A 24986-nucleotide genomic window follows, 5' to 3' on the forward strand; every position below is an offset into this window, starting at 1 on the left:
GGCCGCCTGTCATGTCTTACCTCAGTTTTAACAAGGCAGAGCAACCACAGAGAGACAGAGAGAAGAGAGAGGAAGAAATATGTTTGACAGGCTAACACGAGATGAACCCTGAGGTCGTTCCAAAAATGTGTTCGACACTAAATAGTATATTTTGGGTCCAGCTCTCGGGAACTCTCATCACAGCCTGAGGAGCTTTGCAACATCAGCCAAGAAGACTGATGTGTTTACTAGGCAGTCTTTTATCTGAGGAAAGAGAGATGCCAAAACCTTCATAACACTTTATGAGATTATATTTCATTGTACAACATTGTACGAAGGGCTGCTGCGAAGGTTATGTAGGATCGTGCAGCAACAGGGTGTGGATGAAATGCTCAACATCTCATGTCTGCAAAGAGTTATTTGATAAGAAAGGACAATAATAGGCAAATAGTAATAATAAAGGTACAAGAAACATGATATAAAACAAAAATATGCCACATCCATCACAATTATACACATACATACAAAACTAGACAATATTCTTAAAGGGGAGCTGGTCTGTGTCTCTCCTCCAGCACTGGAGGGGTTTGAACAGGCTGAAGACGCTTGATCTTTATGGCAGAGAAAGACAGGGGGTCCGACATACTGCCAAATCCAGATCCTTCAGAGTTGTCTGTGGAAAAGACGGGAAAAACAATCACCAAAAAACACTGCTTTAAAAGAAGAGTTTGACATATTCGGAAATATACCAATTTGCTTCCTGGAGGAGAGTTAGATGAGAAGATCGATACCACTCTCTTGTCTGTTTGTTAAATATGAAGCTACGACCAGCAGACTGGAAACTGGCAGAAACAACTCCCCTGGGTCGAAGGTAAAGAAATCCTCCAATCAGCACAACTAGAGCTCACTAATTAACACGTCATATCTCCTCCGTTTAATTCGCACAAAATCCGAAGATTAAAAACAACAGTTATGTGCCGGACTATTTCTAAATCCCTCTTAAAACAATGAATTGTTGTACGCTGTAGTCTGTCCGCCACATTGTCCTAACCACTAACCGTACCCAACTACCTCCTGTCTCACCGACATATAAAAAAAACACCTCATATTATCATAATTTACGTAAACAACAAACACGGCTATTGTTAGTCCTCACTGCTGTCAAGCTGGTATGTTCGTATCGGCACATTTTGGCTTCACTTTCTTTGCCATTCTTGTGCAACTAGCTCGCTAATAGCTTTAGCAGTACATCTGCCTTTTTCTTGTATTTGTTAAAGCATTTGATTTATTGATTGCTGTCAGGACGTTCAGAGATTTTCTACATATATGACAAAAAATGCTTTTCGAATAACTTACCAACCCAAGCTTTCAGTGAAATGTTAGTGATTGTTACCTTTTGTCAGAGCCAGGTCTTTAAGCGAAGCTAAGCTAACTTCAGCTGCTGGCTGTAGCTTTCTGTCACTCACTTTCAAAACAAATTCACACACTAGCAGGATCAAGATCTTTATGACAGGAGGAGGTGGTGGTGCTCATACTGCTATTGTCCACAGGGGCCGCCAAAATCAACAAAAAAAATTCCCTTGTTGTAGCTTTAACAGACAAAATTGTGAGCGGTATCAATCTTCTCATCTGACTCTCCCCCAGAGAGCAAATAAGCATATTTCCCCAAAATGTCAAACTACTCCTTTGACTTAATCATTCGGAGCTCTGGAAAAATGCTTTCCTGCATCTCTGTTTTCCTCCTCACCGTGAACGCCGATCATGTGCTCAAGGATCAGGACCCTCTCGGCCAGGATCTTCAGGGCCTCCCTGAGCTGCTGCACAGCCTCGCCCTGAATGACACCATCATGTTCATGTCGGACAATTCTTCAAATGGGGGCAGGAGGAAAAGATATAAATGTCTCTTACCTCATTCAAGCCTTCTCCTGGATCTCCTTTTGGCCCTGGTGCTCCCTGTGAAAACAGAGTAAAGTAATCTGTGTTGTGTATATACAGTAAGTGTGTTTCAAACGAGAGAGTAACCTTTTACTTACAGGTAGGCCCTGCTCGCCTGATACACCTGGAGGCCCCTGTAGAGGAAGAACAGAGAGAAATAATTTAAGACTCCCGCTCACACACATTTCCCCGGCTTGCATCCTTTATCCCCCGTACTAATCTTCCTCTTCACCAGATCTCCAATCTTAAATCATGCTAGTAGAGGAAGGGGATCAGGTTTAAAGACAGAGGCCCACTAGAGAGCCGGATAAAAGAGGGGACCAGACATGGCCGCCCTGATTAGTGAGGCCTGGCCTTGGACGAGGGAGCTAGAGGGGGGGGGGGGGGATTAGTCACGGCTTGGATTGCGTCTTTGAAGAAAAGCTTGTTCACCTTTAATGTGTTTAAGGTTGCATGACAGCTCGGACCATTTACAAACCGTAGAACAAAAAGCATTTTGATAGTTCATCAGATTCTAATATGTTCAGCCAGCCTGATAATCCAATAAGGAGGACGATTTTTAAAACAGCCTCACCCTTTCCCCTGGATCTCCTTTAGGCCCAGGTTCCCCCGGCTTGCCTTGGAGGCCTTCAGTGCCCTGATGAACAGAAGGGCACGCGTTATAAATGCCAGTATATATGTTATATTTTTATTAATCAACAGATGCAGATACTCACATCTGAACCTGGCAGGCCTGGTATCCCTGCCAGGCCTCTCAGTCCTGGAGGGCCTGTAAAAAAACACATTTACACATGAGGAGGACGTCAAAAAATTGTGCAACGTCAAAATGTAATTCATTCAATTTAACACAGTTTAATTTAATTCAGAAATGATATCGTCCTGTGGGAGAGGTTTGTCAGGCTTTACAAAATAAACATGATTAACCACTCAAACCTTCTTAGTGTGTTTAGTTAAAAATTACCCTTAAATAAGGTGGTTTTATAAATGTTTTCACAGAACAAAGACACATATTTATCTATTGGATCTGTTTGTACCTTTGTTTTATAGAATAATGCTGATATAGCAATATTTTAACATTTCAAAAGGTCACTTTTTTGTAGCTACATAATTAGATCAAGTGTTTCGTGCTTCTCTGGACCCATTACAAATCAGCAGACATATCAAAAGTACACACATTCTTTACTCCAGTAGAAGTACAGATACTTTTGTTTGTCCGTTTCTGTCTTGTTACCAGTGCCGTGTCTGATATGCACTGATAGTTCAGTCTTGTGATGTTGGGAGGGTGCCGTGCAACGATGCAAAATAAAAATAATTGATAATTCCCCTCTAATGCATCAAAACTAAAGCCTGTTTTGAAAGCGCCTCATATATATTTGTGTTCAAATGTAGGGAAGAAAAGTAAAAAAGTTGTCAGAAAAATAAAGCACAGATACCTGACAAATCTACTTCATTACTTCCCACTTCTGAAATAGTATGACATGTTTCCTACAGTTGGAAATTTTAGGATCTTGACTAGCATTTAAAAAGTTTTGTGAATTTGAGCAGCACCTGGCTGCACTACGTCCATTCATAATGATGGACCCGTCCAGAAGGTCAATGCTCAATCATATATACATAGATAACACATATGTATGTTGCATGAAGCGTGGTACACTGAGGACGAGCTGTGGTGTTTCGCTCTAACCTGTGAGCAAGAATTATTTTCTATTCATACCTGAGGGACCGACGGGACCGGTTGGACCAGGAGGCCCAACCACGATCTGAGGAGCAGGGAGTGCTGAATGGTCGGGGATCTCCTCTGTGAAACACAGAAACAGGAGAGCAAACAAAAGGTCTCATTTAACCTTTGCACAAGACAATGGAGAGTAGTGACGGATCAGGAACTAGAATTACCACCTCATGGTTGTAATCCTCCAGTGACCTGAAGATCAACTTAAGTAAAACCAGTCAGAGTACAATGCTTCAAATGGGAATGTTAATGGAAAGAAGGTACAAATTATAATTATAATTTGACATTTAAACATTTAAAGGTACTCTATGTAACTTTTTTTAGTAACACTTTCGGTTATGTAGCTCTTTATTCTTGAATTGTTGGACCTGTAGATGTGAAGTGGACTGTATTTGTTCTCGACCCACCATGACTCAAAATACAGGCTTGTTTTGCTCTAATGTTTGCAAATACAAAGTACATCTAAAACTCATTTGGCAGACTGCTGTTCATCAATCAAGAGCTCTATCTCCTTGTTTATAGGCCTGTGATAAGGTTGCATAGTGTACCTTTAAAATCTGTCAGAGTTAAAGGAGACAGGTTCTGCTCATTTTCAGGTTCACAGTGTTATTTTGGGTTACTACTAGAATAGGTTTACAAGCTTTAATGCTCAAAAAACACATCAGTTTTCTCATACTGTCCAGTGCTGCAGCTCTGTATTCCTCCTCTGTCCCCCCCCCCCGAATACCCAGTCTTCTCTGATTGGTCAGCTCACCCACACCTGAGCCAACACTGCTAACAACAACAGAGCAGCTGTGTTAAATCAGTTCTTAAGTGTCAAACTAGTCACTACGCAAAATGTTGCTGTTTTTATTGACACCAATGTTGTAGCTGGTGACAAAAACTAATCCCTTTGTCTCAGCCCAAACAAAAATACACACTTGGTTCACTCTTGGCACACTGAAGTGCATCATGGGTGATCTAAATGCACCAACAACAAGGTCACACTAGGGCCCGATAACTCAAGTCACACTCACAGGGTGACCACAGATGCATGTGACCATGTAGTGTAGTGTGAAAGCAGCTATTGAACTCTGCACTCGGTGGCGGCGAACACAGTTTAATCACAGATATAATCAAATTAGAAAGAAGGTAAATTTAACCAGAAGCGGTCACTCATGATGCATTTGAGAGACACACACAACCTGGAGCCAAGGACACTAAATCTTATTTCCATCTTGGGCATGTCTTTACATTTTCCAGTACGCGTTTCAAATAATTGTTGGCTGTATCTATCCATATACTAACACTATTGGGATCTCAAACAGCCTAGACTTCAGGGAGTAGGATCCTTATTTCAACCTAAGAGAGGAGTTAAGACATCACGGGTGACCACAGGGTTTCATCAGCAGTCAACAGCCGGATTAAATCCAGTGCGATCGACGGGAACAGCTGGTCAATCTAAAACAGGTCCCGTTTAATGGAGCTGTAAATGCTTACACATGATCTCTCCTCGTAGAAAACATTCAGGAGGTGGAAGCAGGGCCTTGTTCCCAGCATGTAGGTTATTTCAAAGCATGCTGGTGAGTATAAATTTTGTTTGCAGCCACACTTCCACTTCCTCTCCACTCCGACATATGCTCAGAATCAGTCCGTGTTGAGACAGCGCTGTTACATTATGGCTACAGTCCACAGAAAAGGGTCTAGAAGGAGCAGATCTCCCTCTGGAACTAATTTTCTAATGTTACAGTCTCCTCGAGCCTGGCTGCCTCCCCGAGAAACTCCACATGAGTGGCAGACTATCTCCCTCCCTCTCGTTCAGAGCGAGCCCAGATTTTGGCTCTGGGCCTCGGCCTGTTCCCCCAAACGCAGACTGTTGTGCTGACAGCTAACAAATTAGGCCTGATTTACAGCCAGTTGGCCCCCCTCAGCTTACATGGTCCCACAGACCCAAATCTACATAGTTCCAGACCCGCAGACACAGTCCCGGGCTCAGACAGGCAGACGCAGCCAAAAGCTTAATCGGAGCCAGCAGTCCTCATGAGGTAATGATTACAGCGTGGAGTTATGCTGCCTCCCTGTGGTGATCGCTGAGAGAGAACTTCTGCACAGGGCTTTTTCTTCTGTCATTTATATTTTTAAAGCTTCAAACAAAAAAAACTGTTATTTCTATGTTTAAAGGGACAGTTCACCCCAAAATAGAGAAAACGTATGTTTCCTCTTACCTGTAGGGCTATTTATCTTGGTTTCTTCCATCATTTGCTCAATTGTTAAAAGGGTTTTTTTTCAATGTGGCAAGTTCGTCCTTATTCGAATCGAGGGTCTAAGGACAGAGGATGTTGATCACTGGACGGATTGCCATAATGTCTGCCTTCTCCTGAATATAAAGGAACTATAAATTGCACTCAGCAGCACCAAAATAAATACATTTGAAAAACTCAAAAGCCGGTGTCTCTTTCCAGAAATCATGACCCAGTCACTCAAGATAATCCATGGACCTTGTTGTGAACAGCTTCATGTAAGAACTGCCAACATTAGGCTGTGACAAATAGGGAGATATCGTCAACGCCCCTGCCCCCATATAAACCTACACCACAGATTAATAGAATAAACACAATGTGAAAGTAAAATGACTATTAATATGGCTTAAATTCATAGCTGACAGTAAAATAAAAACAGAAAGCATAGATGAAAAGCGATCAAAAGTCAATATCTTAAATTTACATTGTAAAAACTGGAAAGTCTTGCACCAAGTGGAGTGAATTTTGGATGCGTATTTCTTCTTCATCTTTAGACCCGTTTGATCCATTTTCAGATACAAACTGAGCAAAGCGGAGGGCTTTGTAGCATCATACAGATGTCTTTTGAAGTTTTATTTTTGCTCTCTCTCTATTTCATCAGCAGACGCCATGAAAACTAGAACAAAATAGTAATAGTGAAAAAAGACAAAGGTTTTTTAAAAAACATACATCTCCCACTCACTGTTTAAAGCGAGAGTCCAATGATAAGCAGTCTGAAACATGTTAGCTCAACAGAAATGTGCTGAAATAAAATAAAATGACTGAAAATGTCTCACCAATGTCCATGTAAGGGTACAATAATAACATTTTATGTAAATATAAAACAAATGAAAGATCGCAATCTAATTCCATTATCTTCAGGAGAAGGAAGACCTCTCTACAGGGGGGATATCTCTTAAACTCTGCAACTCACACCAAAAATCTGTTGCTTTCACACTTGCTTTACATGTTTGATTGTACAGATGTTTGAGATGAGAGCAGACAAAGAAGTGAAGCTGTATTGATGTGGAAATGTCTAAATATAATTTTCTTTTTTTTTGATTCAGTCCCTTCAAAACCACCTGAGCTAATCTTGTGATTTATGTGCTGGTATTTGGCTCCATTGCTGGTGGTGGTGCTAAAAGAGGTTGCAGTAAACAGTGGCTCAGCAGCAGCAAAAACACACGGAAACAATTAAACTAAATCTAAGCCAGCCCTCTGCTGCAAAGAAACAATACTCTCTCTTTAGTCCTTCGCTAAAAGCTAACGACACAATTTGCTCACTTAAGCACTTGGTAACAGCTGCAGTATGCTTTAGCCTCCACCTGTGCCCCTTTTAAACCCATTTTCCATACATAGAAATCCACCTGGCCAGGGTTCATCTTCTGCCTGACACAATGATTGCACAGAGAACAATAGGATGGACATAATAGATGAGATATGAGAGTGTGTGAAACTACTACAGCACATGACTCATCGTAGGATGAACTGTGAAAATGGACCTGCGGTTTTGGCATCAATTCAGACCATCTAAAAACTGAATGCTTGAATGGTTTTACAATTGTTCTTGGGTCAAAATTCAACCATGTGTATAAGATCTACTTCTATTATGTTCTCATTTGAGGCCATCTGGGACAATTTAGCCCTCAGTTACTGTAAAAGAGTGAATTTGGAAAGTGGAATTGTTCACTTACCTTGATTGTCCACATGAAAAACGTCACCACGCTCTCGGATGCGAGAGGAGCTCGGCCCTGGAGGACCCGGTGGACCAGGAGGGCCAGGGAGACCTAATTCTCCTGGTAGACCTCTGTCCCCCTTTGGTCCTGAGCACCAAACACAAAATACAATCAATCAATTAATCAGTTAAACAAGCAAACAGGATGTTTTTTCTGCCATTAGTCACAATTGTCACATGATATTTTACCGACGGGTCCAGGGAGGCCTGATCTTCCAGCCGGACCTGCAGGTCCGGCAGAACCTGGAGGCCCCGGTGGTCCGATGGGCCCTGGAGGTCCTCTGCCAACTGGTGCTCCAAAAAAACAAAGAGATAGCCAGAGTCAGCTGTAGAGCTCAAGGAGGAGTTCACTCCAAAATGATTTTAAGGTACAGGTGGGAAATCTTAGGTTGCATCTGAACGTCCATCCTTCAGTCATAGGCACCGTGATGTGTTCACTGTCATTATGTCAAGTCTGCGAGGGTGCAAGACTGCAAGGCTGTGTAAGCATTTGGCACAAAGCAGGGTCTAATCAAGGAAACTATTGATTTGCTTTGTTGGAAATGCAGAATCCAGCATTTGACTGGGACTAAAAATCAGGATATCTCCACCTCTGCTGCTTCAATATTTCCCTTTGTTGTTGTTGTTTTTACTAAATTGCTGCACCTCAGTGTCTCACCAAAGTACTGATGATGGTGAGCGAGGAATAAATAAAGTATCATGATATTTTCAAATAATATATCATGCATCTGTGGTTCTTTACTACTCTCTACTGTTTTTATTACTGCTGTTGTTGCTGCTGTTACAATAGGGTGGAAATATATTATTAATAATTACATTAGTGCCATCGTTAGTATCATTATTGCGACTATAATAACAGTAATGATTTTTCATTTTTATTATCATTATTTTATCTTCACTCTTATGTCCTCTCCTTGTCCTCTCTTGTGTTTGTCTCCTTCTTTTGTGTTGTGCTGTTTTGTTTTGCTCTGTGTGCTGTAAATGAGTGCTGTAATCGATGCATTGTGAGTAAAGTGCTTTATAAATAAAGTTGAGTTGACTTGAAAAATACAGCATTTGTCTTTGATGTCTCTGGAGTAAGCAGGACCAGCTAAATAAAGCCAGTGAGGATGTAAATGTTGGACTTTTGGACCCATAGTGTTTTTTCAACAAACTTCATTGGAGGCTTGACTTAAAGGTGCTACATGTAAGAGTTGGCCACCTTCATGAAATTCATACTCCAAACAAATAGGGGGCAGCATATAACCAGAGTAAAAAGCTAACTACTGATAACTGTAGATGCCATTAGCTTGTTAGCTCAGTTAGCAGTGCAGGTGTTTATAGCACCTGCACAGGAGCTTTGGGCCACAGGAAGGAGGAGGTATTCAGGTCATTTTTGTACAAATTTTTGAGAGTTTATTATTGCATTAAATTGCAGTGAAATATTCCTTTTGATTTAAACCTTTTGAACTCAAACTGTGGATTTACTGTAAATTCATATTCAAATATTAAACACACGGTATGTAATTTCTGTCTCGAGGGGACTCTCAGTCAAACCGATGAAAACAAAAGAGTTGATGACAATGTAAAGAAGCGTGTGATCATCGGTATTGTTGTCTTTATTGTTAAACAATCACCACAACACAGGCAGAGATGTTCACGAACGAGGTGACGCATTTAAGTTTAATTAAGTTTAATATGTTGAGTCACGTTCACCGACGTCCTGCCTCACCCTCTGTTGATCATCTGATGTTTCCCCAGAAGTTATAACGACGTTACCTTGAATAAAAGGAGGTTTTTCTCCGAGTTTGAACTTTGAAGTTTGTATTTTCTATTTATATTTGCTGGGGTTTCTTTAGGCATTAAAAAAACAGCTCTTTAACATCTCCTGTACATATTCCTGAAAGCATATTTGATGTGTTGACACCTTGTGGGAGGTAAGATGGCGGTCCAATAGGAGTGGGTTGTGGTGTGTCCACCTCATTATCTGTGGAGCCCTCTGGTAAACTGCTGACTGTCGGCAGGGAGGAACGTCCCTCTTCTAACAGCTTGATCTGAAACAAGACCTGCAAATGTCAGACACATCTCTACTCTGTATGAAGACGTGAAATAATCTGTGTACAAATGATCACCATCAAATTATTCATGGGAAAGAAACAGGCGGGTGAGGACGGATTTACCTTTGATTCAATGGTCTTTATTCTGCTGTTCATGTCAGTGAAGCTGGTGCAGTTCAAACACTCTGTAAGGAAGAAACACAAGACGAGCTTAGTTTCCACATTACAGCAGGCATACATGCTGCTTCTTCTCCATCTGTCTTTCCCTTTCTCCCCCGTCTCTGCCTCGTCTCTTTCATCCCTGCTTCTTTTTTCATCCTGGCACCATCAGCAGTATCTCTCTATCTCACACCGAGCCGCTCGAGCCAAGACACACAAGAACAATGTCCATCAAACCAGACCCAAGAATTTATTAGGAATTCCTCCTTAAATCATGTCACTCACTCACAGGATAAATATTATTAGATCTCTCGTGAAATTCCCTCTCCAGCTGACACCCATACACACACTCTCCCTCTCTGTGTAACACACACACAAGCCTGGCACACACCTGCACGTCTCCTGACTCGGCATGTTTTCTGTCCGTCTGCCCACTCGCAGTGATGGCCTGTGTGCCCACACTCACATCCTCCTCCAAACACCAACACCAAAACCACTGCACATGAGAACGCAAACAAACACGCACCATCATACAAATACTGTCATTTTGCTGCCATTTCTAAATGTCTACATCAGTCTAACAAAGGGTGCGCCTGGTTGTCCTGATGGTATTAATGTGCAATTTAAAGGACAAGTCTCTAGTTGACGACAAAGCACCAGGCCATGATTCACGCTGCTCTTTGAATTAACATCACTCGTAGCTAGCTAGCCAGCTCCCCCAAATTACGATTAAGCTAACAAGCTTAAATTTCATGTGCCGTGATTTGTGCTGCGCATGTTCTGCGGTCACAGTAACCAGCTCAGCGCTGTCACGTCTCGTCTATCTTCAGGTCACGCTTTTGTTTTTTTGTTTCCTGTTTTATTTTGGTGTCTAACTCTGCTCTCGTTTCATACCCCTTCCTGCCTCTGTGTGTTTTCCCGCCACTGTGATTGTCCCGTGTTACACCTGTGTCTCGTTATCCCTTCCGCTCTGTGTCTTCTGTGCCAGTTCGTCTTTGTCTCCCCTGACAGCCTTTCTAGTGTTTTGACCTGATTTTGTTCCTGACATTGTGCCTCCGCCTGATCCCTTTGTCTGTGTTTGCTCCGCTGACTGATCTCCTGTGTACTGAACCTGATTCCAGTAAAGATTTTTGCCTTTTTGAGCCTGATCTGTCTCGAGCCGTGCATTTGGGTCCTAGTCTAGTGTGTCAGACCTCGTCACAGCGCTGCATCTCACTTTTTGTTGTTCTGATTTGGTTGTAGTTCCACCAAATAGTGCCCAGAGGCATTTGGGTCTGTGCTTGTTGATACCAATTCTTGGAAATCGAATTGTTTATGTTTATTAAGTTAATAAACAAAAAGTTATTAAACAAAAAAAAACAAGGAAAATCAAAATGTTCAAAACCAGTGTTCAGTTGGGAACTGGTTTGGTGATGCCAGGCTATTCTCCCTCAACTCCTGAGGAAAATATCTGCCTCTTCATCTGTTAAATGCTCAACTATGTTCACCAGCTATTTTCTAACTTCGTCCGTCTGCTGTTTAGTGTTGGGCAGGAAGCTTATCAGAGCATTTTGTAGAAAACAGCAGCCCGCTGCAGCAGAAAACAACACTGACTAGACCGTTGAGTTGTGGCTGTCAGACAAAAACAATAAGCTGAGAGCCGATGAAATGCTTTATATCAGGTCGAGCTACTGTGTTGTTGTTTTTCTTCTTTTTATAGAATTTGTTTACATAACCAAAATATTGAATAAAGCCAGACTTATCCTTTCAGAAACAGTGTTCACACTTGAGGGAAAAAAGGCACGGTTTGCTTATTTTCTCAGGTTGCTTGTATTCATTTTTGCTGTCAGCACCAGCAAAATATTTATGTGCATGGGTCTCGTTGAAATTCTTGTTCTGCTATGTTATCTTCTGCCTGTTCTAAACACAAATTACACCAGTGTAGCTGCCACTAAGCCGCAGATACCTATACATTCCTCGCTGTGCTGCAATTTTGGATCCTTTACACGAGCTGTAACCCAACATCCAAAACACAGCATAGCACAGTTTGACAGAAAAACCCAGTATTTGTTCTGAATCTGAGCCGTCCTCTGGTCTATGGCTCATAAGAAGTCTGGAATGTCAGCTGTCAGTCCCACAGACGGGACCCACCCACATTGTGGTCATAGCGGGGATACCTAGAACGAGGAACAACTGGTGCTCATAAATAACCCGACAACGAAAATGACCCAAACGGCTCTGCTTTGCAGAAATCATCGTCTCTGACCGCAGCACACAGGACACTAATGTCAGCCGCTGAGGTTTCTGCTTCACTGAAATAGGACGGGGTGAACGTCTGAGCCATGTCTGCATGTCTACAGTCATCTCCATCCAGTCCTGCAGCGAATCAGACCGCGTGGGTGTGGTTTCAACGCCTCATTTCAACATCTTGGATCTCGCCCAGGAGCACGGCCGCAGACGGAAACAACAATCAACAGCTCAACCCAAAACACATTCCTCAGGATTCATCAACCCTAGGACTGAGCTGTTCAACCGACGAGGCCAAAATGACCCCACACGAGCGGTTTAATGTGACTGACTGCACCAAGGACACAGCACAACATGAAGACTGTGGGCAATCATGAAGCCCCACAATGTGAGAGGACTGATGAGTTGATAAGCCTTCATCTCCTCCTCAGTTATTCATCATCAGCCCAGAGGAAGTCTCCACCCTCTGACACGCTCTCTCTTATATACAGTCCATCAAATCTGTGAAACATTCCAGCAGTTATTTCATGATGATGTGGTGACATTTAGGTTTCAGTCACGATAGCGGTGTGGATGTGGGAATGTCTGTTAGAAGGTCCAACTATTCAACGGACCGCCATGACGAGGCGAGCTCGAATGTGATGTCAGGACATTGACTATTTACATGCTAAACATCTTCATGTTAGTATTGTCATGTGACGTTAGCATTGAGCTCAAAGTGCTAAGTTCAGCCTTTTTCACTCTACCTCTCATAAAAGCTTCAAAGAGCTCAAATAAAGGTGCAGAGTGATGGTGACTGTGTCGTACTTTCACTCAAAATGCATCATACAAGGTCCACTCGTCGCTGCTAACGAGCTAACCTGTCCAATCTTCATTTCATGTCCGCTGAGAGCCAGAAATACAGCAGCCATATCTTATTATGTCATAAACACATACCACAGGAAAACACCAGGGCTGACTCAATCTGCCATAAATGTGAAGCAGAGCAAAACAACTGTTCCTTTTTTTTTTTCTAAAGGTGGTGGGGCGGGATTTCCGTCCCTGCAGTTGGAATTTAATTATGTTGGGTTAGAAAACCAAACTTCCGCTGTGCTCGAGCTGATGTTTAGAACGGGACCGCAGCTATAGAGTCTGTTTGGATCCATAATTACACCATGGCAACATAAGACAGGGTTATTTTTCTTGGATTGCGCTCAGCTCATGGGAAAGATTCAGAATCGTGTTGTCTTTAGTGGGAAGCCAAATAAACAGAGAGAATTGGGAACAGTTTCTGCTCCAAAGGGAAGAGAAGGAAAGATTGTTATGTTTGAGCTGTTTTTCAGATGCTAAAACTGACAATGAGTCTAGCATGTTGTCGGTACAGAAGACAAGAACATGTGAAAATGCTACAACAGACACAGAATATTTTAATTGTGTAAAATGCAATTAATAAAAATATCAGATTGCTGGGTAATGAGGCAAATTACATGTCCTTAAATAAGACGATACTATGGTGGCCCTGAGGGTCAAAACACAACAATATCTCAGAAAACACAACATTTCACAAAACACAACATTTGTACAAAGCACGCCAACATTTGGGTAAAAAAACCTGAAATGTTGCTGTGCTTTGTACAAATGTTGTGTTTTCTGGAAAATTGTTGTGTTTGTTTGTGTTTTCCAAAACGCTGGTGTGTTTTGTGACATGTTGTGTTTTCCAAAATGTCGTTGTGTATTTTGAAATGTTGTTGTGTTTTGTGAAATGGTGTTTTGTTTTCCGAAATATTGTGTTTTCTAAAATGTTGTTGTTGTGTTTTCCAATATGCTGGTGTGTTTTGTGAAATGTTGTGTTTTCCAAAATGTCGTTGTGTTTACCAAAATGTGTATTCTGAAATGTGTTTGCGAAGCTGACGTTGGTTTTTATGAAAACTGAGACTAGAGCAGACCGGATCAAACTCCCTACAGGAAACAAACAGTGAGAGTAAATAAGATTTGAAACTTGGAGGATAAATCTTCATTTAAACATCAGAGGAACCAAAACAAACACCATATTTCATCTCGGTAAACTGCAAAAACACAGACCGCCTAAATGAATCATCGCTTCCATTATTGTTCTGATCTACAGTACAAGACAGGATATTTTGGCAGGAGTGTAAGTCAGACTGTGGGCATCGTCTGTTGAGACAGCAACATTTCCTACATTAGACCTGGATATAGATCAAAGACATCACTCTGTTTCCTGCAGTTTTTTGCACACACACACACACACACATACAGACACACACACACATACAGAGAGACAGACGGACAGACAGACAACCACAAAACAAACCGTGACGCACACAGCTGGGGACAGTCACTTTCATCGCCACTAAATACTCGCTCTGTCCGTATGTGTGAGCCGGACAGAAGGATGATGTATTGAAACATCTTCTTGGACCATCTTAAGAGTCGCTGTCACATTCCCAAGATACACAGACAAGTGTGTGCCCAGTCTGTAAGCTCTGTGTGTGTGTGTGTGTGTGTGTGTGTGTGTGTGTGTGTGTGTGTGTGTGTGTGTGTGTGTGTGTGTGTGTGTGTGTGTGTGTGTGCAGACCTCGGTCGGCCTCCAAGAGCTGGCTGCGTCCCAGGAGCCTGTTGTGTGTCGGCCCCAGCCAGCAAGTGGTCAGCTATTGCTGGCACGGAGAACAGCTGGCACAGAACACACACCCACACAAACACACACACACACACAGGCAAACATGCACCGACAGACACACACACACACACACACACACACACACACACACACACTCCTACTGTCACAAACTCTCTCACTCACTAAATCACACACCCACTTTGGCTGCGGTGGCTGGTGGAGGTCGGTGAACAGAGCGTTTTTTTTTTTGCAAACCAAGATGCCTCGTCGTCCACAGTGGGAGCATTTACTGCTCTTCACCATGATGCCAGCTGACAGGCCACACAGCATTTCTTTAAACTCAAGCTTTGCAAGGAAGAAATACTTTGCAATTAGTGGAATTTGCCATTAAATTTGATGCATGGAGTCATTATTTCATGCAGAGTAAGCAAAGGTAAACGACTAAATAATAGACTTGAAACCCACAGTGAGGCACCAGCATCAATCTGACATTCCTTCCTGTAGTCCTGAAACAATGACAGACTGAATCTCCTCCAACGTAAAAGTGCACCTAATTCTTCTGTCATCCACTCATCCCGAAACGCTGCACTGTCCAGTCCATCTCAGCACACAAAGCTCTGGTGCTGAAACAACAGCAACACAACGGTCACAGCTCGATGGATGGCCCTGCTGGTGCACAGGCAGACGTACAGTCATCGTCATGCTATGAGGTGATGTGGTGTGAATTTGGTGAAGACAGACGATCCCAGTGATCGGCTGAAATAAGGTCAACGTTTTTGAGGTTCAAATGGTTTTTGGATGAAATGGAGAATGAGACAGAGCCGCTAACAAGACGTATTGGAAATTTTGTGAATATGTAAGGTTGGAAGTACGTAGAAGAAATACACAATTCTCCATAACCCCTGATTTTCAGAGCATGGAGCGTGTCAACCACGGAAAAAAGTATAGACTTATGGAAGGTGTGAAGGCAGTAGAAGCCAGCAATTCAACAGTGTTCAGTTCAGCATGCTAACATGCTAACCAATTAGGTCTGCCACGGTGTGTACAAAACATGATAAACATTATACCTGCATGTTAAAACTATCACTGAGAGCCTGTTAGCATGCTGGTGATAGCATTTAGCTAAAAGTCTCACTATACCTGAACACAGAGCTGCTAGCATAGCTGCAGACTTGTAGTTAAGTCCAGTCAGTTTTATTTACACAGCCCAGAATCACAAATCACAACTTCCCTCCCGGGGCTTTACAACATGCAACATTCTCTGTCCTTTGACCCTCAATTTGGACGAAGAAAAACTCCCCAAAAAAACCTTCCATTGGGAAAAACAGACAGACATGAGAAACAGACATGAAACAGATGTCATGTCTAGTTTGTATTTCGTGCACAGCTTAGTCCCAGTGTTGATAAGAGAAATCACCACAAACAATGGTGGTTTGTTTCTTAGCAAACAAAACAAAACAGAACACAAACATGTCTTTTAACTTCTAAACTTGTAACTGGGAAATTTGGCAGTGGGGCTTGAAGGCTGCAGACAACTGGACAGATAGACCCCTTACAGACAGGGCTCCTGGCAGCAAAAACCCACAGATTACACCAACCTTCATGGACACATGTGGCTCTTATCGACTCAGGAAACCTTTCCAGGAACCTTTTTAGGAACTTTACCTGCTAAATAAGCAGATGTACGGAGCTGCAGACAGAAAGCTAAAGGGACAAATGGAGGCAGGAAGACCTGGCGATAAGCTTATGAAAGAAATGAAAAAACACAGAAGGAGTGTGAACAGATAGATCATCATCCAGCAGGCAGATCAGACCGGGACCAGGACCAGCTGAGCTATCCCATAACTCCCCGCAGGTCAAAGGGTGCCATCTGACCTATATTTGAGCAGAGGCAGAGATGTAACAGAGACATCAGTCACATCCACACATGTGGGATAAGGTTCTGTTTTATCACTTTACTCCAAGGAGAGGAGAGCGGCAGATCTAAAGGACATAGGAAGTAAGATAAGTGGAAAGCGGTAAAGGAATAAAGAAGATAAAGAGGCCGGCGGTGGCAAGAAAAAGCAAGGGCAAAGCAAGGATAAAGGCCTGCAAGGGGATGAGAGAAGATGAGAAAATGGAAAAATGGAAGAAAGGTATTTTTGAAATGATATAATATAGCTGCTGTTGTAGATAATCCCAAAGGGTTTTAACACACCTCCCTCATGTCCTCCTCATCCAGCTGCAGAGGGGAAACAGTGACTTTAGCAGCTTCATAGCTGTAACATTAACAAATTAACACGTTTGACACCCAAAGCTTTCAGCCAACTTTTCACTTCTTTAATGAAATTCCTCGTTAACTTCTCAGAAGTAATCCAACGCTGGCACACCCGGCATTAAACTCTGTTAAACTCCTTCTCCTGAGATCAGAGGTTACCACACTCATCACGGGAGGTCCTGGCACTCTTTTCTTATTACATACGCACACGTTACCCACAATCCCTGCTGTTAATATGATCATGTGTGCAGATAGGTGCTGCCGTGATGGAGCGGGGGGGACGAGGAGGAGGAGGAGGAGGAGGAGGAGGAGGAGGAGCGGGCCAACAGCAGGGAAATTGCGAACACATTTCTCCAAAATGTGTTCCATGCCGTCATGTGTTAACACAACTCTGCTGAAAGCAAAATGTAAATCTTGAGATGCACTGTACACAGCCAGCACAAACCAGACTGTCGAGAATATTGACGGGTCAGGGTGTCAACGAAATGTATTCAGAAAACGCCCACTTTCCATTAGCAAACACAGAAAAATCCAGGCGCTGCGACCAGCTCCGCCGTGGGGCTCGGCCACAAGCTCCATGATAGAAGGTTATTACAGAGGATAAAACACAAAGCAGCCAACACACTAGAGGACTTTGAAAAGCCAAAAACAACTGTGAGGCTACGTTTAATGACTGATGCATTAACCAGCTCAAAGTACAGCATCACTTTTTCTGATTCGCTCACATTCAAGTGCTGAATGTCAAACAATTTTCAGGCTGAAAGCAGAAAAAACTCACAGCTGACAAACTGGACGAAATATACAACCCAATCGTCAGAATAAATGTCGGAAGAGCACGTTTTTGTTGAAACCATGTGTTTCTTCTGTGTTTAAAGGGGCTCTGTGGATCTTCAGTGTTGTGCTGGAAGCCGGTTGTTAGTTTAAGTTAGCAGACTCCATTTCTAACCTAACATTAGCTACTGTTGCTCTCTGTTAGCGGAGTGGAGAGAGGCACTGAGACGAGAACGTGCATAAAGTCACATCTTTTGGACCGTCTTGGAAAATCCTTCACAAAGAAATCCACAGTCCAGCAGCGTTAAACAAATTCAACAAATCTGTCAATATTTGGGACCTTGAGGACACAGAGTCTCACGATGATTACCCCTATATCTTAAAGAAATCAGCTACAGGCTTGTATAGGCAACCGAGAGAGACGGGGAAGGTCTCATTTTTTTGTGTTACGTCACAATACTCAGTTTTTAATTTTATGTTGTGACAATGTTGTGCTTCTGCTCTGGTTAGGTTTAGGCACAAACCACTTGGTTAGGGTTAGGAAACAATAATGTTTTTGCTTACCTGATTTTCTTGTCACAAACACGGCTGGAAATCACCCTAACGTCTCTTTAAAAATATCCCGTTTTCACCTACAAATTGTCAGGATGTCTCATTAAAAAGACAACAGAAATTGTCTCCATGTATCATTAAAGATATCCTGTGGTTTAGCACTTATCAATGTTGAAACATCATCTCGAACAGCGGTCTCTCGCCTAGCAGCTGTCTTCCCTCACCTTCCTGACATGGAAGTCAGCTCATATTCATGTAATATGAAGGAGAAATGACACATTTTGTAAAATTGTTGATATCATGCATATAAAAACGTACAACATCCCTTTATAACTCAAAACAAAGAAAACACTTTTCAGATCACAACAAACCCAAAGAAGGTAATCTTCTGCAGCTTCATAAAAGGCTATTTTATAAGTTTTTTTAGTCAGAACAACGGTAACACAAGAATAAGAACCAGAACCAGGCACATAATGATTCAGGGTCCAGAAAACTGGAGTGTGTGCAGAGGTGAGAGGAACAAGCATCTCCTCAGCTTACACAGTCTTAACTCTGCTCTCCAGCCTTCTTTATGTATCTGTATCTACATCTCTGAGGGCCTCGGGGGCCTCTGAAGTGGAGCCAGAACCCCATCAAACTAAAACCAGAGGTGATGTCATTTTCATTGGTGAAGGCTGTCCTCTCCCGCTCTGATAAAACAGCTGGCTCAAAGCCGCTTTCTGCTGCATGCTCAGTGTTGGCTGAGTGACATAAAGACACAAGGAATCTGTTACTCGCCAAAAGGGAATAGTTCAGACATTTTAGACATTTTGGGAAATGTGCTTGTTAAAGCCAAGAGTTAGACGAGAAGTTTTATACCACTCTTGTGTTCGCATGGTCAATATGTAGCAAAGAGCAAATTAGCTTAGCTTAGCACAAAGAATGGAAGCAGAGGGAAACAGCTAGCTTGGCTCTGTTGGAAGGTAATAATCTTTCTTAAGCTCACTAATTAACATGCTATACCTCATTGGTTTAATCTAAAAATAAACTGAAGCATAAAATTGGTGCCGGACTAGTTCTTAACCAGCAGCTGAGGTCTCTATGCTAAGCTAAGCTAATTGGCTGCTAGTTATAGCTTCAATAATTAACAGACCACGTTTTTGTCCTTTCCTTCAGTGTCTTATGTAAGATCTTGAACATTAAAAGCACAAAGCCAGCACATACTGTACAGGAGCTCATCTCTCCCAAAGAAAACAATGCTCCTGAAACACCTCGTCAGTAGTCCCGCCTTTAATTCTGTGACTTTGTGACATCACACTTTGTCACCATGTCACACATTTGCATAATTCATGCCTATATTCAGGGTAGAAGTGAAGTGAAGAACGGAGCTGCAGCAGTGGACAGTATGAGGAAACTGATGTGTTTTTTGAGCATTAAAGCATGTAAACCTGCTCTAGCAGTAACCCAAAATAAGATCATTAACCTGAAAATGAGCAGAATGTCTCCTTTAAATATGATGCATGACTTACTTTTACAACCGTCATACTGTCTCCTCCAATAACAACTAGACAAAAGACAACTGAAAGCAGAAACGTGTCTGTAATTGAAAGCTTTCTTTGAAGAACCGATGACAAAGTTTGTTGTGCAACTTCGAAATGTTCTCCTGTGGTATCACTATGAAGAACAGACATTACTTTAAGGGTATTCCGGATATGCGTTCATACTTCGCTGACTCTGTTGCACAGAGGTTAATCTACTGGACGAGAATCGGTCTTTGTTTCAGAGCTGTAGCCTGATCTTAGCGCGGTCACGTCTGTTACAAAGACCTGGTGGAAGAGTGTCATGCTCATTAGTCTCTGTGGGGCCACTTTCCCACAGAACCGGTTCTCTGCTCCGCTGCCGTCTGGGCAGATTAGCAGCTGGAGCCCAGTGGGACAGAAACACTCGTCGTTACACTCTCCTCTCCTCTCCTCTCCTCTCCTCTCCTCTCCTCTCCTCTCCTCTCCTCTCCTCTCCTCTCCTCTCCTCTCCACTGCCAGCTGCCAGCTCTCCCTCCACTCCTCAGTGTGAAGCAGGCTGTCCTGTGTCATCCACCTCTGTCTCCTCCTGGCCCTCTGTCTCTCCATATGGAGGCAATTTTCCTCTTGCTCCACAGCCATCAGAACTTGCAAATACATCTCAGCAAACGTTAAATAAACAGCCAGATTACTTCTTCACACTCCTGCAACCACTTTGGTCTCAAGTGAACCATAATCTCTGGCGTTACAGCCTCAGCGGATACAGCTATGTGTTAATCTTTGTGTGGAATAATATCCACGGCTGTATATCCATAATGGTTTCCAAAGGCTTTTCTAATAATGTCTGTGTTTATTCCATTAGTATTAATGTGTGTTTTCTTAACTTGTGGTAAACCTCGCCCATCCAAGTGCAACAATGAATAATTTTTGCAAAACGGAACAAGGTGTGGTAATTATGACCAGTAAGTTTGCTCATTGAGGTAACTGTTAATCTTGGACAAATGTGGACAGGCCATGCCAGCATTTTTCAATTACTCAAGAATTACTGTAAGCAGCCCACAAAAATATCCACCAAGTTGCTGCATGTGCTACATAATTTCAATAGAAAGCCGTTAAAATAACTCGGCATTTTAAGCAACCGTTTCTCAGCCTGAACCACCCCTTTACAGGTTTCCACAATGTCTAAAATACAATATGTGAAAACATGTTTGTCACTGTGGTTGTGAGCAGTGGACACATATATATATAAATGTGTATATAAATGAGCAGCAGACCTCCATCCACCCTCCCTCTGACTGTGGTGGCTCGCCCCTGGGTGAACGTTTTGGCCTCTTCTGGGCTCAGAGTCTGCGGTCTGCGGGATCCAGGAGCAGAGCTGCCCATCACCGAGATCTAGACTACCTCCCACTCTACAAGCTGCTCTTCTGCAGCCATGATGATATTCAGAGAGACAGGCAAAACTGCCTCTGTGCTGTCGACGGTATTATGTGTGTGAAGTGAGGTGCACATACTCACACATACATGCACAAAGAAAGAAAGCAGTGTCGTAAAAAGTACCCAGAAGTTTTACTTGTCACATTAAAATGTTACTTTGGTAAAAGAGAAAGTCACCCTAACAAATAGTACTTGAGTAAAAGTCTTGAAGTATCAACTGTACTCAATCAATGTTTTTTTAAAGGAGACATTTTCTGCTCATTTTCAGGTTCATAATCTTATTTTGGGCTGCTACTACAATAGGTTTACATGCTTTAATGCTCAAAAACACATCAGTTTTCTGTTTTAGCTCCCGTCTCTTTAAGACCCCCCTTTTGAATACCCAGTCTGCTCTGATTGGTCAGCTCACACACACCTGAGCCAGCACCGCTAACAACAACAGCGCAGCTGTGCTAAATCAATTTTTAAATGAAAAACTAGCTGCTGGGTATAAATTCTGCAATTATGTGACATGGTGACGCAGTGTGATGTCACAAAGTCGCAGTATTAAAGGCGGGACTACTGACGAGGCGTTTCAGGAGCAGTGTTTTCTGTGGGAGAGAGGAGCTTCTGTTGGTGTGGACCTTTTTAACTTTCAGGATCTTTCACACGCACAAGAACCTATAAACACTGAATGAAAGGACAAAGACAAAAAGCATAATAGTTCTCCTTAAAAGTATCTGATGTAACGTGTACTGAAGTATCTAAAAGTAATTTTCTGGCAATAAATGCACTTAAGTAAGTAATTTATCTGATTTGTCCCGTCTGACTGATTATCAGATGTTCAGTATTTTTCTGATTATCAGAATAAGTGTTTTTTAAAATGGGTATTCAAATAACTCTAGTGGAGTAAAAGAACAATATTTGCCTCAATAATGTAGCGGAGTGGGAGTATAAACCAGCAGAAAATGTAAATACTCAAGTAAAGTACAAGTAGCTCCAAATTGTACTCGAGTAAATGTATAAATTACTTTCCTTCACTGAGACGGTTAGTGATTCTCCTTCCAAGCACAGAAGCTGTAAAAGAAAAAGGTACAAAACCGCAGAGCGCAGGATCCCCTTCAACTGCAGTTTAACTGCAGCCAGAGTTCCCAAAAGTAATCAAAAACAGGCTTTCAATCTTAATTCAAAACAACTTTTACAATCATATCAAAAGACCAACTGCCCGACTACACACCACCAAACATGATAAAAGGCCCTGATGTGGGTAGAGCAGCTAAAAAGACACAGATGGCTTTTATTTTAGTCCTGGAGAGATTTAGCCTCCAACCACATTCCCCCCCCTACGATGTCTGAGAGAAGGAGAAAAAAAAAGCAGAGGAGAGTTTCTCTCACCTTCACGACACTCCTCTCCCACAAACCCCGGGCAGCATCTCCACTCCAGCGCTGTGACCTGCTTGTAGGCAACCTTGAAGGACGGCCTGATCAAAGTCCTGTAGCTGCAGAAAAAAAAACAGCACATGGTCACTGATTTCAGAAACATGCACTGTAGCTTCAGACAGAAACACACACACACACACAGACATGAGCTAACTTTCAAGTATTAATGTCTGACTCCTTCTGTTTTAGTACTTTTGGGGCACTTTTGCTTCATTGACAGTGGACATGAGAACCAGGGACCAAAAAAAAACTGGAGAGAGCCAGTGGAAATAGCAAGATTTGAACTGTAAACATGACAATTACTTGTACTTGACTTGAATATTTCCATTTTATGCAACGTTTTACTTCTAATTTACTTCAATGAGGAGGGATTCAGTCTACTTTATTCAGGGGGAAACCTTTAAAAGACTTCTCAAAAGAAGTTTAAGTCCGTTGTATTGATAAAACTTCTGTCACTTGAGTAAAAACTTGAATGCAGGACTTTTAACAGAACATTTCTACAGCGTTGTACGGATAGTTTTACTCTTGTGAAAGACCTTCTACTACTACTGTCAATACCAACATTTCCAATCAGAAAAAAGGTACAAATAAGACATGACAGAGGTCCTGTGGCCACATAAATCTCTGCTTGGCCCGATATTCATGACTGATTCTTAGCATCAGGACAGTGTCAGCACCACAGACAACTGAGAGAGCTGACAGGAGAAGAGGACTGGGCTGGAGGGGGTAGCTGTGAGGACCTACCTGATGACTTTGGAGCAGGGTCCAGGCCACCGGCAGCCCTGAAACACCCTCTGCACTGTGGTTTCTGTCCCATTGTGCACCTGACAGGACACAGTTCTGGAAACAGTATACTGGCACCAGTTCCTAAAACACAAATTAAATAAATGTCACATTCACTAATCATGCTTAATCAATGAGAAAACACGACAAACAACGAACTGAAACGCAATCTAATGTTGCTGCAGCATTCAAGACCCAGAATCAGGGTTTTATTTTGAAATCTGCAGTGAAAAGGCGCCATCTCCAGTCTGCACATGTGCTCACCTGAGTTGGGTAGTACGGGATCCGGTACCTGGCGGTCCTGTGCTGCCGCTCTGCTCCGATTTGATGCGCTGCCGCTGCACAGTGATGCCCGGGAAGCGATAAACAAACCCTGTTCCCAGCGACGGACACACTAAGCTGATCCACATGCACAGCGCGTAAAGAAGCGATAAAGCCATCATCTCCTTTTGATCTATCCCTGATATCCGCGATAAAGTACCTCCTGAAGTTATAAAAACCCTTTATGTTAGACCTACAGAAACCGGGAAATAAAGTCTAAGCGAGCCGCACTGAAACCATCAATGCGTCGGTCATTTCGTCTCCCCGACGAGCAGCAAACTGGCCCTCTCAAGAGCCCAGAATGAATGACACACAGCCTCTTCCTATAGAATAATGCGGTTTTCTGACGTTTGACATCGTGCCGAGGACCGAGGAGTCAAATATCCAGTGTGCGTAAAAAGCGCGCGGAGTGTGAGGGCTGGAGACGGAGTGCGTAAAAGCGCATCTGGTCCCGATCGAAAAAAACCACGACCCATATAGGTCCTATGGTGTGAATGTGAATGTGAATGTGAGGGCCAATGATGAATAGTTACTTAACCCCACAGCAGCGTCTCTCTCTTAATGTCTCCTCATTCACACACTGATGTTATAATGAGGCGAGGGGGACTTAATTTAAACCTGTCCTTTAAATCTACTTCAGACAAAGGGGAAGACAGACAGATAGATAGATAGATAGATAGATAGATAGATAGATAGATAGATAGATAGATAGATAGATAGGTAGATAGATAGATAGATAGATAGATAGATAGATAGATAGATAGATAGATAGTGTGCACTTGAAGGCTTTAAGTTTCCACATCACACTCCTGTTTGCTGTATATTTATGTCATATATATTTACTATTTTTGAGAATGGGAGAAATAACAGCAGACAAGGAAAAAAAGGAGATAAAGGAGAAAAGAAAGAGGAAAAAACAAAAACAAGCACATCCAGAAGGTATCAGTCACAATAACCACAGTCGTAAATAAATAAGTTTCTCTCTTTTCCAAAAAACAAAAAAGGAAAGGGGGCAGAAGTATTTAAAGAGCAGTATGGACAGTTACATGTGCCGCTGTTTGCTGAATATTTAACCAGGATTGGCTTCCTAACTATTTGTGATGTCACAAATCATGCTGAAAAAGCATGATTGAAAAGTTACACTTTAAGTAATGAAAGTGAAAACAGCACAGGGACGTTCAAACAATTAACTTTGGGGACAAGAAGAAAAATACATTTTTGACTGGAGGGGCCCTTTAATATGTCATTGTTCTGTTACCTTGCTCATTACTTTTGACTA

The 24986-nt window shown here is 42.3% G+C and overlaps 1 protein-coding gene across 1 annotated transcript; it reads right to left on the reverse strand.

The window, feature by feature from the left end:
- Positions 1–230: 230 nt before the first annotated feature.
- Positions 231–24214, reverse strand: col26a1 (collagen, type XXVI, alpha 1). Its single transcript, XM_073491724.1, has 14 exons — positions 23651–24214; positions 23348–23470; positions 22559–22662; positions 9796–9857; positions 9543–9669; positions 7826–7924; positions 7596–7724; positions 3629–3712; positions 2631–2683; positions 2489–2551; positions 2013–2048; positions 1888–1932; positions 1727–1811; positions 231–652 (listed from the first exon to the last, which is right to left on the reverse strand). Exons 1-14 carry the CDS (start codon positions 23827–23829, stop codon positions 522–524), a joined length of 1320 nt encoding a protein of 439 aa, XP_073347825.1. The 5' UTR covers positions 23830–24214; the 3' UTR covers positions 231–521.
- Between the last annotated feature and the right edge of the window lie 772 nt (positions 24215–24986).

Source organism: Pagrus major, chromosome 2 (assembly GCF_040436345.1).
Source record: "Pagrus major chromosome 2, Pma_NU_1.0".
Lineage (NCBI taxonomy): Eukaryota > Metazoa > Chordata > Actinopteri > Spariformes > Sparidae > Pagrus > Pagrus major.